Source organism: Macaca mulatta, chromosome 14, assembly GCF_049350105.2.
Source record: "Macaca mulatta isolate MMU2019108-1 chromosome 14, T2T-MMU8v2.0, whole genome shotgun sequence".
Lineage (NCBI taxonomy): Eukaryota > Metazoa > Chordata > Mammalia > Primates > Cercopithecidae > Macaca > Macaca mulatta.
This window is the reverse complement of record NC_133419.1, coordinates 20,995,636-21,011,176: the sequence shown is the minus strand read 5'-3', so window position 1 is coordinate 21,011,176 and position 15,541 is coordinate 20,995,636. Positions and strand designations below refer to the sequence as shown.

The 15,541-nt window shown below is 52.9% G+C and overlaps 1 protein-coding gene across 6 annotated transcripts in view; it reads left to right on the top strand.

Moving 5' to 3' along the window:
* CD82 (CD82 molecule) overlaps nucleotides 1-15,541 on the top strand; it is a 55,890-nt gene that overhangs the window by 18,464 nt on the left and 21,885 nt on the right. For 2 of the 6 annotated variants that reach the window (XM_028833496.2, XM_077963080.1), the window contains 3 exons: nucleotides 4,120-4,201; nucleotides 10,808-10,935; nucleotides 11,305-11,387. In XM_028833496.2, the coding sequence (XP_028689329.2) occupies nucleotides 11,325-11,387 (63 nt within the window). In that variant the 5' untranslated portion in view covers nucleotides 4,120-4,201; nucleotides 10,808-10,935; nucleotides 11,305-11,324. The remainder of the gene's footprint in view (nucleotides 1-4,119; nucleotides 4,202-10,807; nucleotides 10,936-11,304; nucleotides 11,388-15,541) is intronic. The other 4 variants (XM_002799571.4, XM_077963079.1, XM_077963081.1 and 1 more) reach the window with 2 other exon arrangements.

Below are 15,541 nucleotides of genomic sequence, written 5' to 3'. Positions count from 1 at the left end.
CTTTTCCTTCCTGAAAGGAAGCTGAGAGTCAGGCCTCAGGGATCTGGGGTAGGGTTGGGGGATCAGGCAGTAGGCAGCAGAGGTATGGAAGGGTGGGACGGTGGGCTGCGCCATTTACCTTGTTCATTTGGGCAGCAGGTGAGGGTGTTATGGAGATTGCATGGATGCGGTGAGTAATGGCATAATATACAGGGGTGCCTGCTGGCCTGTGTTGCTCTTGTACCCCGGCCTCCTTTTCCCAAATGTCAGCTGTCAATCCCAGCTCTCTCAGGAGAGACGGAGCCTGTCTCACTGGTTCATGGGATCCTGTGACAGGGTCCCTTCCTTAATCTCTAAGACAAACAGGGAGGCTCTTTGGGCTCTGAAATCCTGTGATTCCTGGGAAGGTCTGATTTGGATGTGTTTCTTCCAACCTTGGTGGTGGTAGTAGTGGCAGGATCTCCTCACTGTGTGGTGAGGAGCTGACAGTGACCCCAAAGCTCCTTCCGTGTCGTTTCCTACTCCTCCAACAATCCCATGAGATGGGGATCCCACCAGCATCTTGGGGTTAGAGGTGGGAATGTTGGGACTCAGAGGGGTTTAATAACTCTCTTGCTCAAGCTCACACATCTAGGAGGAGGCAGAGCTGGGATTGAAGCCTAGGATTTTGTTTTTGTTTTTGTTTTTGTTTTGAGACAGAGTTTTGCTCTCGTTGCCTAGGCTGGAGTGCAGTGGCACGATCTCAGCTCACTGCAACCTCTGCCTCCTGGGTTCAAGCAGTTCTCCTGCCTCAGCCTCCTGAGTAGCTGAGATTACAGGCAACTGCCACCATGCCCAGCTAATTTTTTGTATTTTTAGTAGAGATGGAGTTTCACCATGTTGGCCAGGCTGGTCTCGAACTCCTGACTTTAGGTGATCTGCCCGCCTCGGCCTCCCAAAATGCTGGGATTACAGGTATGAGCCACTGTGGCTGGGCTGAACCCTAGATCTTAAAGGAAACCTGAGGCCCTCATCCTGCTTATGCTCACTCTTCTGTTGCCCAGAGTAGCAGCTATTTTTTTTTTCTGGTGGGTGGGGGTTAATATCAACAATAAGAGTAAGACCAGAGATTGAAAAATAAGATAGTGAGAGGTCAAAAAGCCAGGCACTGGTGTCAGCGGGGGTTTCAGGAAACACATTACCTGTCCAACATGAAAACAAACACAGCCGTCTGTGCCTAGTCTCTTCCCATGAGCGATCAGGACAAAGTCTAGAGGACAAGAGAGCTGGTGGCCAAGAACCAGCTTGCAGGTGGAGTGCCTGTGGATGGGCTGGCATCCAGGGCACAATAGCCCAGCCAGGCTTTCTCACTCCCCTTTCTGCTCGACTGGGCAGACTGAGCTCCCACGGGATCGGATGCCCAACTCACCAAACTGGCTGGACCTCTGGGTCTCAGGCAGTTCCCAGTGGCACAGCCTGGAGGCTAGGGGCAGAGGCTCCTCCTTCCTTAGGTGGCCCAGCCTGGTCCTGCTTGTCTGCCAGCCCCTCACCCAGGAGCAGCAGTGGTCATCTTCCGGCACATAGCCTCTCCAGGGTGGGCACATGGCTAGAGACTAGATCAGGCCTCAGAGGGCTTCAGACTGTTGGTCAGGAAAACAACAACTTTTCCAGATCATCGTCATCACCATAGTTGGTAACATTTATGTGACACTTACTGGGTGCCAGGCACTTTATAGATACAAACTCTTTAAGCCTGACCACAACCCATTATTAAGTTCATTTTACAGGTGGGAAAGCTGAGACACAGTGGTAAGGTGATCACCCAAGGCTACACAGCTGGCAAGGTGTGGCAGATGTGGCATCTTCAGGCAGGGAGAGTGGGAGGAGAGGGCCAGGCACCAGCATAGATTGCGCCCTACTATGCACTAGCCTGATGGTGATTCACCTTCACGCCTGCAGTGGGTGGGCTGGGTTGGCATCCCCATCTGTGGATAAGGGAGCAGCTCTGCAGTGTTTCCCAAGGTCATGTGGCAGATACCCGGCAGAGCCAGGGGTGGAGCCGAGGGCCATCTCTGTGATTCTGAGTCCAGTGTTTCTTATCCCTCCCATGTGGGAGCCCCAGTGTGCAGGGACAGGGCCGCAGGTAGAGAAAGGAGCTCTGGACTGGGAATCTTCAGTTCTCTACTTCATGTTTAGCTCAAGCTTGCTGTGCCACCTGCCATCTCTTGCTCTCTCTGGCTCCTCTGGAAAGTGCAGTGATCTCAAAGGTCTTCTCATGCACAGTAATATTGCTCTGGGGTAACAGACTGGAGTGGAAGGAGCCTTGAGGCAGCCCAGGTTGGAAGATGGTGCAGGGAGCTTCATGTGACACTGTTTTTCAGATGCCAGAGTGCCAGGCAGATTCTCTCTGGCCAGGCGCTGCTGCACCAGAAACCCCAGGCCTGCCTGCACCCCACTGAGGAGCAGAGGGGCTGGCCTGTGTAAGGAATGGAGCCACGGCAGTGGGTCCCAATATACTGGAACACCCTGGAGAACTGAAGAAACCCTGATGCCCAGGCTGCAGCCCAGAACAACTCATCAGGGTCTCTGGCAGTGGGGGCCGGGCATCAATAACTTTCAGAACTCCCGAGGCAATTCCTGTGTGCAGCCAAGGCTGGGGACCACCACTCTAGGGCATTTAGGAGATGGGGGCAGAGAAAACCTTGGCCTCAGGTGGGCTTTCCAGGGTCTGTGACCTCCTGAAATTGGAAGGAAGCGTGTGCCTGCCCGTCTGTGTGCATCTTTCTAGGGAGAGTTCACAGCTTCCGTCAGCTTTTCTGACCCAAAGGAGATTAAAATACTTGCTTGACCCCGGGCATTTGAGACAAGTCTGGGCAATAAAGTGAGACCCCATTTCTACAAAATAATCAGCCAGGCATGGTGGAGTGTACCTGTGGTCCCAACTCTATGGGAGGCTGAGGCAGGAGGATCACTTAAGTCCAGGAGGTTTAGGCTGCAGTGAGCTGTGTTTACACCATTGCACTCCAGCCTTGGCAACAGAGCAGAGTGAGGTCCTGTCTCAACAAATACATATATATTTAAAAATCCTGGCTGGGTGCAGTGGCTAACGCCTGTAATCCCAGCACTTTGGGAGGCCGAGGCGGGTGGATCACGAGGTCAGGAGATTGAGACCATCCTGGCTAACACAGTAAAACCCCGTCTACTAAAAATACAAAAAATTAACCAGGCATGGTGGCGGGCGCCTGTAGTCCCAGCTACTCGGGAGGCTGAGGCAGGAGAATGGCATGAACCCGGGAGGCAGAGCTTGCAGTGAGCCGAGATGGCGCCACTGCACTCCAGCCTGGGCGACAGAGCGAGACTCCATCTAAAAAAAAAAAAAAATTCCTATCTTAGGGGGAAGCAACCCATCTCTACCCCAATCCAGCGATATCATTCTAAGGATCAGAAACCTCCAGCTGCAGGATCAATTCTGGTCTAAGAAATCTTTCCCGATCTCTCTAGACCTCCCTTTTTTCTCCTGCTTCCTAAAAACACACACTGAGAGCTTCTTATACACAAGGCACTGTTCTGGGCTCCGGGACACAGGGTGAGTGGGACAGGGGCAGCCCCTCCCCTTGAGCCCATATTCTAGTGGCGGATGCAGAAATCACTAGTGAACAAATAGGCTACTGCAGTGAGGGTGCCGTGTAACAACCCAGATGTCAACCCGGGCTGCTCCTTTGGGTCTCCTGGGGAGCCCAGCCCTACCCCTAGAGATCCTGATGACTTGGTTGGGGCAGGGGGCCTGGGCATGGCCTATGTTGATTGTAATGAGCAGCTGGAGTTGAGGCCTTCTGAATAGATTGGGTGTTTAGGGGGGCCTTTGGGAGGAGGGATGTCAGCCTTCCGAGCCAAGGCCTGTGGGGAAATATGGGAAAAGAGTAATTCTGGCAGAGAAACCCTTTTGTAAAGGCCCTCAGGTGGGCATAAGGGCCTGATATACCAGGACAACAGGAAAGAGGCCACGTGAGCCTGTAGGGGGAAGAGGACAGAGGAGTGGCAACCCTGGCGGGGTGCCACCGGCCACACAGGGAGCCTGGATTTATAGTGAATATGTCTTCAGCCACATTACCTTTGGAGAGTCACAGACAGGAGTGACAAGATCTGGGCCGTGTTTTTCAGAGTCCTCCCTGCTGCTGTGTGGACGACACGTGGGCACGGGCAGACGTGGGTCCTGTGACCAGCTGCACTGGTTTCGTGGAAGGTAAGTCCTGGGCCGAGAGGAGTGGTGGGTTGGAGGGGACACGCTTGGGCTGTGGGGCAAGGAAGGCGGAGACCGAGCGTGGCCCTCAGGTGTTCAGTCTGAGCCACCTGGTGGACGGAGGGACCATTTCTTCCCCCTGTCTGACTCCTACAGCATTTAAGAGTCCTGGAGTGCTGGTCCCTGGGGAGGCTCGGCAGCAGGTCCTGGCATTCAGAGCTATCCCAGGGTTGAGCACCTCACACACCCCCAACCTGCCCTGTGGGCAAGGACAGAAGAGGCCTGAGAACAGTCCCTGCAGACTCAGGGGCAGTGGATCTTAGACTACCTTCAAGTGGCTGAGAACTTGAAGGCCCTGGTGTTCTTTGTGGCAGTCCCTCCATCTGTCTGTCCATCCGTTCGTCCACTTACCTACCCATCCATCCCTGCATCCACCCAGTCTTTCATTCGGCAACGTTTGTTGGAAGTCTGCCTTGTTCTCATAAATAACATAGTCTCCCCTTCAAGGTATCACAGTCCTCAGGGGAAATGGACAGGCAGGTAGAAAGTGACTGTGCAGCACTTCATTATAGGAACTGCCGTTTATCCACAGCCGACCGTGTGGCAGGCATTTTGCCCATATGATCTAATCGAACGTCTGGACAAATCTTCAAAGTAGGGTTTGGGTTTTTTGTTGTTGTTGTTGTTGTTTTGCGATGGAGTCTTGCTCTGTCACCCAGGCTGGAGTGCAGTGGTGCGATCTCGGCTCACTGCAACCTCCACCTCCTGGGTTCAAGCGATTCCTCTGCCTCAGCCTCCCGAGTAGCTGGGACTGCAGGCACCCGCCACCATGCCCAGCTAATTTTTGTATTTTTAGTGAACAGGGGTTTCACCATGTTGGCCAGGCTGGTCTCGAACTCCTGACCTCATGATCCGCCTGCCACGACCTCCCAAAGTGCTGGGGTGACAGACTTCAGCCACCGCACCCAGGCTGCAAAATAGGTTTTATCTTTGTCACTTCACAGATGAGTAAAGTGAGGCTCAGAGAGGTTAAGTCACTTGTCCATGGTCACACAGCTAGGAGGCATTAGAACTGCATTCAAATCCAAGGCAGCCTGATGCCAGAGCCTGTTCATGGAGCTGCTCTGGTCTCCAGTGCCACTGGAAGGAAGGAGAGAGGGAGTGCGTCTAACCAGCATGTGTCTTGGGGGTCAGGGGTTGGCAGTGGTAGTGATGACAAAGCTGGCTGGAGTAGGAAGTTTCCTGGAGGTGGTGATTTCGGAGATGAGTGTTAAACGATGAGTAGAAGTTGGCAAAATATGAATATAATAATTTTATTATACAAACTGATCTGGCATAAAATGATATATTTGGTCAATTAAAATTGTAGTTGCTCAGAAATGGTCAATTTACCTGGTGTCAAGTATAACATAAGATCAGCACCTCACCGGGCACAGTGGCTCACACCTATAATCCCAGCACTTTGGGAGGCCTAGGCAGGTGTATCACCTGAGGTCAAGAGTTCAAGACCAGCCTGGCCAACATGGCAAAACCGTCTCTGCTAAATACACAAAAGTTAGCCGGGTATGATGGCACACACCTGTAATCCCAGCTACTCTGGAGGCTGAAGCAGGAGAATCACTTGACCCTAGGAGACAGAGATTGCCATGAGCCAAGATCGTGCCACTGCACTCCAGCCTGGGTGACAGAGCAAGAGCGAGAGTGCCTCAAAACAACAACCACCACCATAACAAAGATCAGTACCTCCATCCTGCTGCTAACGGTTCTCTGTGACTGTTCTGGAAGTTTCCATAAGATGTGCTTGCATCTCATTCCCTTGAATTGTCGGTGTTTTTAACACAGGAAAGCTTGAGCAGACTCTGCAGTGTTTACCAAAAGTATACACAAGAAAGCATAACATTGGAGGACATTCTTTTGGTTTAAGATCATCTGTAAATTAAATCTTCATCCCTCGCTTCTCCTGCAAGTACTGAGCCAACTGATGATGATACAGACGTCGGCCCCAGCTCCGGGTCACCGAGTCCTGACTGTACCAGGCGCTGACCTCACTCCCTCTTCAGGACGGGAGTCCAGTTGGGAGTTCCACTCCCCTAGGAGATGAATGAGGCCCAGGAAGTCCCTCCTCTGTGGCCACACATTGGCAGAGTCAGGATTTGAACCCTTGTTCAAGGATCCTGTGTCTTCTCTCTCTAAGTCACAATCAATTCCTGCCACCCCACTGTTTTCTTTCTCCAAAGTTCCCATGCCAAGGGTGGTCCTGACCCTTGCTGCCTCTTTTTTTTTTTTTTTTTGAGACGGAGTTTCACTCTGTCGCCCAGGCTGAAGTGTAGTGGTGCAATCTCGGCTCACTGCAAGCTCCACCTCCTGGGTTTACACCATTCTCCTGCCTCAGCCGCCTGAGTAGCTGGGACTACAGGCGCCCGTCACCACGCCCGGCTAATTTTTATATTTTTGTAGAGACGGGGTTTCACCGTGTTAGCCAAGATGGTCTCGATCTCCTGACCTCGTGATCCGCCCACCTCAGCCTCCCAAAGTGCTGGCATTACAGGAGTGAGCCACCGCGCCCGGCGACCCTTGCTGCCTCTTACAGAGACTTTCGGGTGCACCATTTGATCCCCTACACCAGGGGCCGGCAGGCTTTTTCTGTAAAGGGCCAGACAGACCAGTAGGCATGGCTGTGTGCAGAAATTTAGATTCTATGTAATTTTCATGCATTAAAGAATCTTTTTATTTTTCTTTTAACTGTTTAAAAATATGAAATCTGGGCCAGGCACAGTGGCTCATGCCTGTAATGCCAGCACTTTGGGAGGCCAAGGCAGGCGGATCACAAGGTCAGGAGATCAAGACCATCCTGGCTAACACAGTGAAACCCCGTCTCTACTAAAAATACAAAAACAAAATTAGCTGAGTGTGGTGGTGGGTGCCTGTAGTCCCAGCTACTCGGGAGGCTGAGGCAGGAGAATGGCATAAACCCAGGAGGCGGAGCTTGCAGTGAGCCGAGATCGTGCCACTGCACTCCAGCCTGGGCAACAGAGCAAGACTCTGTCTCAAAAAAAAAAAAAAAGAGAGAAATCTGTTCTTAGCTCAGAAGCTGTATAATAAACAGGCAGTGGGGCTGGATTTGGTCTGCAGGCTGCAGTTTACCAACCCTGGCTCCACACCAATCCTTATTTCTGTCTCATGGATGGCAAACTGAGACTCCGCTCTCAGTATGGGAGGGCAGATCCAGGCATAACCCCTGACCTTCTGAATTCAACCTTGGGAGCTCCTTGAACCTTGGGGGTGGTTGTAGATTCCTTGAAGTTGATGCCACAGCCCATCATGGGTGAGCTGGGTGTGTCCCCGCCTCGGGCTGAGCTGACTCCCTTGTCTGTGTGGGATTGCCCATCTCCTGCTGAGTGTGGAGACTGTTCTTCACCCTCTGCTCCCTGTTACTTTGAAGGCAGAAGCATCTGCACTTGCAGGGCAGGAAGACTTTGTCTTCTGGATCTTGGCCAGTGTGCCTGGGAGCCGCCCATCCCAGGTTCCAGTTATCAGCACCTTCTCCTCCCTCGGGTGATGTCCAGGTACCTCTGGGTCTGTCCCACTTGACTGGGCTGCCTGGCTCTCATTTCAGCATTCAGACCCACCCAGCTGCCTCCTGTGTGGGATGGAGCCCATGGGTGGTGTAAGGGGCCAGGCGGCCTGGGCCCTGTCCTTGCCGGTCCTCCTACTTGTGACCTTGGGCGGCTCCTTCTCTCCTCTGTGCCTCCATTTGCACGTAGAGGTTCTGAAGAGCTTAGCCCAGTGCCTGATACAATTTGTGTGCGTGACCAAGGGACCAGCCAAGCTTGCCTGGGATCTGGAATATCATGGGAATACCAGCCCAGCCACGTCAGCCTTGGTGACGAGGTTTCCCAGCTTCCTCCTTGCCCTCCGAGCAGAGCTCCTCTGAGCAGCCCTTTCATCCTTACACCTAACTGGACAAAGGAAACCCAGCCATCCCTAGAGATCCCTTTATAATCCCAGCTACTACCCAGAAGGGACCACTTCACAGAAGAAAGATCTTGGGCTCTGAAAACCACTGCCACTTATGAGCTGTGTGACTTGCACAAGTTACTGAACCTGTCTGAGCCTCTGGTCTGCCAGGGATAGAAATACTCACTTCCTGGGCTGGTTGTGAGGATGATGGGGGATGATGTCTGAAAATGGCCACTTGTAGTGGTTGCTAATCCCTGGCGGCCACTCCTTCTCCTTACAGACGTCATAGTTACTCTTTTTTTTGTTTGTTTTTGTTTTTGTTTTTGAGACAGTCTCGCTCTATTGCCTAGGCTGGAGTACGGTGGCGCAATCTTGGCTCACTGCAACCTCCGCCTCCTGGGTTCAAGCAATTCTTGTGCCTCAGCCTCCTAAGTAGCTGGGATTACAGGCACTCGCCACGACGCCCGACTAATTTTGTGTTTTTAGTAGAGATGGGGTTTCACCATGTTGGTCAGGCTGGTCTCGAACTCCTGACCTCAGGTGTTCTGCCAGCCTTGGCCTCCCAAAGTGTTGGGATTACAGGCGTGAGCCACCGTGCCCAGCCTATACTTACTCTTTTTCTAAAAGCTGCCCTTTGCTGAATGCCCCCCCGCGGGGCTGAGCAGAGGACGTGTGAGCTGGAAAGTGTAGAAACCCCTTTCCCGGACTTTCTAAAACTGCAACACCATGGATCTGACTCAGGGTTGCCAAAGAACGGTTTCCACACTTCTCCAATTTCACAAGGATGCCAATGGCCCCGTTGCCGAGACGCATAGTTAGTTGCTGGACTGCAGTTAGTGGATGTTCTTGTGGTGAAGGGGTGGCTTAGCTACTGCTGCTTGGGCACTGAACCTGGGTTGGTCTCTCGGGGCATGCCCCATGTTGTTTACTAGAAGGAGACCTGGTCAGGCTGAAACACAGCAGATCCATGGTAGGAAAGAAAAACAGATGCCGCCTGGCTTTGGGAAAGAATCTCTCTTCTCTTGCTGTCTTGTTCCTGAAGTTTGTGAAGTGCCTGCGGTATGTCAGGCTCTGTGCTGGGAGGTGAGAGAGAGGAAAAACAATAGCTATCCTTGACGTAGTGCAGAGCCCCAGGAGGCCTTCCTAGACCAGGACGGGGTTTGGGCATCGAAGATCGCTGGCTTTCTGGGCACAGGACAGTCATGTTTTCTCCTCTCTAGGTCTGGGGAGCTGCCCAGGCTGCACTGCCCTGGCTCCTGAGTCACTGCCATCTCTGCAATTCTCAGATCCAGACCTTGGAGCCCCCTAGACTGGAAGAGCCATTTAGTCTAATCTCCCTATGTAGCACTTAAATCCCCCATGAGTATTTTTTTAGACTTGCTTCCATGCCGCTTGTGATGGGAAGCTCACTACCACCTAGGCAGCTTTTTCCTAACTTGGGCAGCTTTGCTTCAGGTGATACCTCCCAAATCTGCCCTTTAGAAAGGCACTTAAAGAAACCGTCCTCTAACAAAGCTGTTAGAGGAAAGAAAACTGGACTGGACCCCTTGGGAGGTCATGAGCCCTCCTCATTAGCCACCTTCCCCATCACCGGAGATGTGTGAAGTGGAAGCTGAGCTCCCACTTGACAAGGAGGATGGAGGATTGTTGATGGTTAGCATGTCCAGAAAAGAATAGGGAACCTGTGTGTAGCTGGGGAAATTGAAGACTTTCAAGCGGTGCCGGAGGAAGAAGGAGTGAAGCCCAGGCTCTGGCTTTCCTTTCCCTTTGCTCTGTGGCCTGCCCTTCCCCCTCCATAAGGCAGGGAAACACAAGTGGGCCTGGTGCCTTCCCCTCCACCCCCCGAGCCCAGCTTTGCCCATGCAGCTGTCCCAGGCCAGCTGTCCAGGCCCCAGCTGCCCGGCGGTCCTGGCTCCCTTTGCCCCACAGGGTCTGAAGGCTGGCGGTTGGCACTCCTGGGTTTTCTGGCCTCTGAGTTAGGGTGAGGACAGTCAGCTTCTAGCTTCCCTCTTCCTCCCGGGGCCCTCCCCTCGCCTGGGGTCTTTTGGAGTGGAGGGGGCACAGCATGCCAACGCATGGTTTGTGTCATTTCAGAAGCATAGCTTGTGTCATCGGGGAGACTGTGAAAACTTGGAAACAACCTGTGTGTCCGATCTTAGAGTATCAGTTAAATGCTTTATGGGATGGCCACATCTGGGACTTTAACCTGGGGCCACTGGGGTTCCTGAATGGGTTTCCTGAGGTCCACGAGCTCCCAGAAATTATTAGCATCACAAAATGCTAACTACACATGAATTTTTGGGGGGGACTCTGTGAGCCCCCAAATGTTAATAAGTACTAATAGGATGGAAGCCTATGCAGCATATGAAACTATGAAGAGCATTTTATCAACATACAGAGAGTGAAGATCATAGAATGAAAAAAACAGGCTACAAAACACTATACAGAATGAGCCCAATTTTGTTTAGAACCATTTGTTATACACATACACACACACACACACACACACACACACACACACACACACACGAATTATAGCTATTAAAATGATGCCAGTTTTTAATCTCTGGGGTGAGATACATTTTGCTTGATTTCTGTTTTTTCTGTATTTGTTGGGTGTTCTACAATGCATGTTTATTCCCTTTGTAGTAAGAAGCCGGGACACTCACCCATTTTCTGAGAAGCCAGAATTCCCCTTCTCACCTTGGCAGACCCCACAACTCCCAGCCCCTAGTCCCAGAGGGAGTCTGTGGAACAAGCACAGGTCTCACCTCAGGGTATGTGTCAATGGATCACTAACTTCCTAGCCCCCTGTCTTCCAACAGAGTCTATCTGTGCAAGTTTCAGAGCCTGGGTCATGGAGGTGAGGGGTGAGGGTCTCCCTCTGTCATTTTGCTCCCACCAGCCCCAACCCCAGTGCAGTGGCTGACCCAGATCCTAACTGCCAAGCATCAGGTGCCTGGCACATGAGACTACTCGTGGGACCCCATTTCCTAGCTGTGTGGCTTTGGGCTAGTTGTCTAACCTCTCTGGGCCTCTGCATCCTGTAAGACAGGGACAGAGTTAGTACCCATCTCCTGGGGTTGCTGCAAGGGCAGACCGAGCTCATCCCCTCACTGGCCTGCCTGCCTTCTCTCTTCCCCCAGGAAGCTCCAGGACTGGCAGGATGGGCTCAGCCTGTATCAAAGTCACCAAATACTTTCTCTTCCTCTTCAACTTGATCTTCTTTGTAAGTATGTCCCATGCCGCCCTGACCACCTCCGAAAAGATTCTCCTCCCAGGGGCATCCCAGCCTGACTCCTTCCAGAGCCGACTGGGCCGGGGACTGGGGGGATTTGGTGGGTGGGGACTGAGGACGAACTATCTCCAATGGAACCTGCTGGGGGTAGCAAGGAGATTCCCCGGCATTCCCAGCTGGTCCTTTGACAAAGCACTAGATTCCTGACCCGGCCTTCCCCTCTCCTAGAGCACCCAAAGCCTGGGCTGGCCAGGGCTGGAGGTGGGTATGGGGAGGGAGAGGAGAGCCCCTGGGCATCCCCCTAACTCAACAGCAGGAGCTGCTAGAAGAAGCCTCTTAGCATCTCTCTAGTCCTGCCCTGGACCCCACCCTGCCCATGTGAAGAACTGACCTGTTACAGTTCGAGGCCCCAGTTGCCCCATCACACCCCCATCCCTGTCGTGGGAAGGTATGTCCCTGAGCTCTCATAGAGTGACCAACAGGACGCCAGGCTTTGGGCTAGCGAAGGGCACGTACCTCCTTCCCCAGACCTACCCCAGCAGATGGGCCGTCCAGAGGTCAGCTCTGTGGACATTGACCGCTGATTTTCCCAGGGCCTCGGTTTTCCTCTCTGGCCTGGCACGGACCGCTTCTCGCCTTGGAGTTGCCGGGATGGTGGGGTGTGTGTGAGTGTGAGAGTGTGTCGTGAGGGGGCAGTGCCCTAGAGAGAACTTCATAGCCTAGGAGTAGCATTGGGGACGCTGGCTTCTCCATGTTGATGGTCTACCCGATAGTGTTAAAAAAAAAAAAATCAGGTTGTACAGTAGGATGTTTCTTATGATCCAAAGTTTTAAATGTACATATTCATAAAAAAGTGAGTATTTTTGAGAGGAGAAGAAAATACCTCTGAATGTTAATGTTGGAATTCTTGGGAATTTTTATTTTATTCTTTATGCATCTCTGTATTTTCCCAGTTTTCTACGGTAGATATGAATTGCTTGTTAGGGGGAGGGGTACATTACAAGTTACATGGTTCATGGGAAGTTTGGGAAATAAACAAGAATCATTCTAAATTCCCCTTCAGGCCAGACACGGTAGGTCTTGCCTGTAATCTCAGTGCTTTGGGAGACCGAGGCAGGAGGATTGTTTGAGGCCAGGAGTTCTAGATCAGCTTGGGCAACGTAGCAAGACCCTGTTTTTCTACAAAAAAAAAAAAAATTAAAAAATTCCCCTTCATGACTTTAACCCAATGCACAGACATGTACACGTGTGTTCCTGGCACCTGCACACAAGTGTGCACACATGCATGCACACACACAGGAAGCCCTGGTACTGCCTGCCTTGCTGTTTGTCCACCCTGGCCCTGGCCCCAGCTCCCTCCTAGAGGACCCTGTGAGGCCCCACTGTGGCTCTGGCCCTCTGCTCATGGCAGCCGGGCCTGGAACCCACCCCAAGCCAGGCTTGGGCTTCCCCAGCTTGGCGGTCAGGTCCCTCCTGGCTGCCCTAGGACTTTGGGAAGCAGCTGCCCATGCAGGCAAAGCCAAGCTTTTCCTGGCAAGCACTTGGTGTCTGGGCTGAGACCCAGCATAAAGGCCAATAGGCCAGGACTGGAGGGTCGGGGAGAGGGGGAGCGCTGTCGCTCTGTTCCTGGGGGCTTTAGGGACTAGAGAGATGGGTCTGGGCTCTGGCCTAGTACTAGGTCACGGAGCTTGGGTTTCAGGGATAGAGAAACTTTCCTTCATGCAGTGGGGGTTGGGGAGACCCCAGTAGAGAAACGGAGTGAGGTTGGTGGTTTCGGCCAGGGCGTCCCTTTCTGTCCTGCTCTCAGGCTGCCCTATGGAACCAGGGACTGGAAAAGCTGCTCTCCGGCCAGGGCGTGGCCTCCTTTTGGCTCTTCCAGGGGGCTGGCAGGATTTAGGTGTTAACTGTCTGTGTACTGGGGCCCAGGGTGATCCATCAGGAGGCTGGAGGGGGAGAGGAGGAGCTTGTATAACAGGAGGGTGAGAGTGAAAAAGGAAAGCTGGAGGAGGCACAACGGGCTTGTTTACTCCTCAACAAATGTGTATGTGACACCTCAGTATCTTCAGATGTTCAGGGCGGAAGAGCCCTGATTGCTATACTTCCGGAGCCTGTGTCCTAGGGAGCAGTGGGCTTCCATCAAATAACTACTCAAATGCATGAAAAATTGCAGTTGTTGGGGGTACTGGGAACAGATAGGCTCTTTGGAAAGCAGATGAGGCTCTTGGCCTGGTCATGGAGGTCAGCAAAGGCTTTCTGGGGTTCTGGGTGTGGCTTTGGAGAGGCGGATCCTGGCAGCGGGGGCAGCCAGTGAAGGCAGAGTGCGCCTCCCCAGGCACAGACTGGGTCAGCCTGCCTCTTTGTTTTATGCACATCGGGAGGGGTTAAGTGGTTGGATTTGTGGTTTGGAAAAATCCCCGTGGCTGCTATGTGTGCTCGCGCCTGCGCGCATGTGCACCTATATGTCTTTGCCTACACTCCTCTAGACTCCAGACTCCCCAGCACATTGCCACTTTTCTCAGGTCCAAGGGAATGCAGAGGCGCTGGTGCTGCGGCCATGCTGGGGAAGGAAGCTCTCTGCTCTGAGGGTCCTGCCTCCTGGCTGGGTCCCATCTGGGGACTGGAGAGGGTCTGGGGAGTGATTAACATGGGGCCTGCCCCACAGCCCCAGTCTTGGTTCACAGAGAAAAAGCGGGTGCCATGGTGCCTTGCCCATTCTGGTAGGCTGTCCAACCAGGCTCTGGCTCTGCCACAGCCCCGTGGCTGATCCAGCCACACCTGCCCATCAGGCTGGGGTCATCAGACCTGCAGAGGGACTGAACGGGTAGCCCTGGGGACTTTGCTCTCTGGGTTCCTCTTGGCAAGCTGAGGAGCCAGCTGAGTAGTGTGGGGTTTTGATCTACCTGGGATTATGTGTGCCCAGAGGGGATTTTCTGTCCTGCCTCCCATTCCCTTTTGGTGGGGGCTGTCCTCCTTCCTGTCCCACCCTGTGAATGCGGGAGGGAACGGGGCAGGGGCTCTGCCCACATGGGTCTGAGGTGCAGAGGGAGCAGACGTGGGCCTGAGCACTGGCCCCTGCCTCGCTGTGCTGTGGGGTGGTGGTGGGCTGAGTAGGGTTGCAGGAGTCTTGGGGAACCAAACTCCCAGGTCCTGGAAAGCCCCCATTTCCCCCAGCTATGCAAATTAAGGTGGACCCACCTTCCAGCAGACCCTTCTCCTCCCCAGTGTCTCAGGGGCTTTTCGGTCCCGAGACTGGCTTTCTGGGTGAAGGCCGAGGATGGATCCAAAATATCCCTACAGCTCACCTGTCACCATCTGGTTTCCAGTACCTGATGGATAAAATCAAGGCCTCATATAAAATTCCCTGTGTATAAAATGAGGACAATTACAAGGCCCGTCTCACTGGGAGAGAGGAGAGGACATATAATACCTCAGTGATGATTCTGGTGGGAGACACTGGGGGGCAGACATGGGGTCATCACTATCCCTTTGTGGTTGTAGTCATCAGCCACAGTGGTCTTTAAGGCAGCAAGTACAAGGGTAACAGGAGAGAGGCAAACCCCTACCGAGCCACCTGGGCCCTGGGGCAAAAGGAAACATCAATAATACTGATACTGTCAACATTTTATTTAAAAGTTTAATAGTTCATTAATCATGGATTTTTGGCCTTTTTTTTTTTTTTTGTAAGATGGAGTCTCACTCTTGTTGCCCAGGCTGGAGTGCAATGGGGTGACCTCGGCTCACTGCAACCTCCGCTTCCTGAGTGCAAGTGATTCTCCTGCCTCAGCCTCCTGAGTAGCTGGGATTACAGGCGCCCACCACCACACCCCGCTAATTTGTTTTATTTTTAGTAGAGACGGGGTTTCACCATGTTGGCCAGGTTGGTCTTGAACTCCTGACCTCAGGTGATCCACCTGCCTCGGCCTCCCAACGTGCTGGGATTACGGTTGAGTCACCGCACCTGGCCCTTAATTTTCTTTTTAAAGTATTGCTGCATGGCCGGGCGTGGTGGCTCACGCCTGTAATCCCAACACTTTGGGAGGCCGAGGCAGGTGGATCACCTGAGGTCGAGAGTTCAAGACCAGCCTGACCAACATGGAGAAACCCCGTCTCTACTAAAAATACAAAAATTAACCAGGCATGCTGGC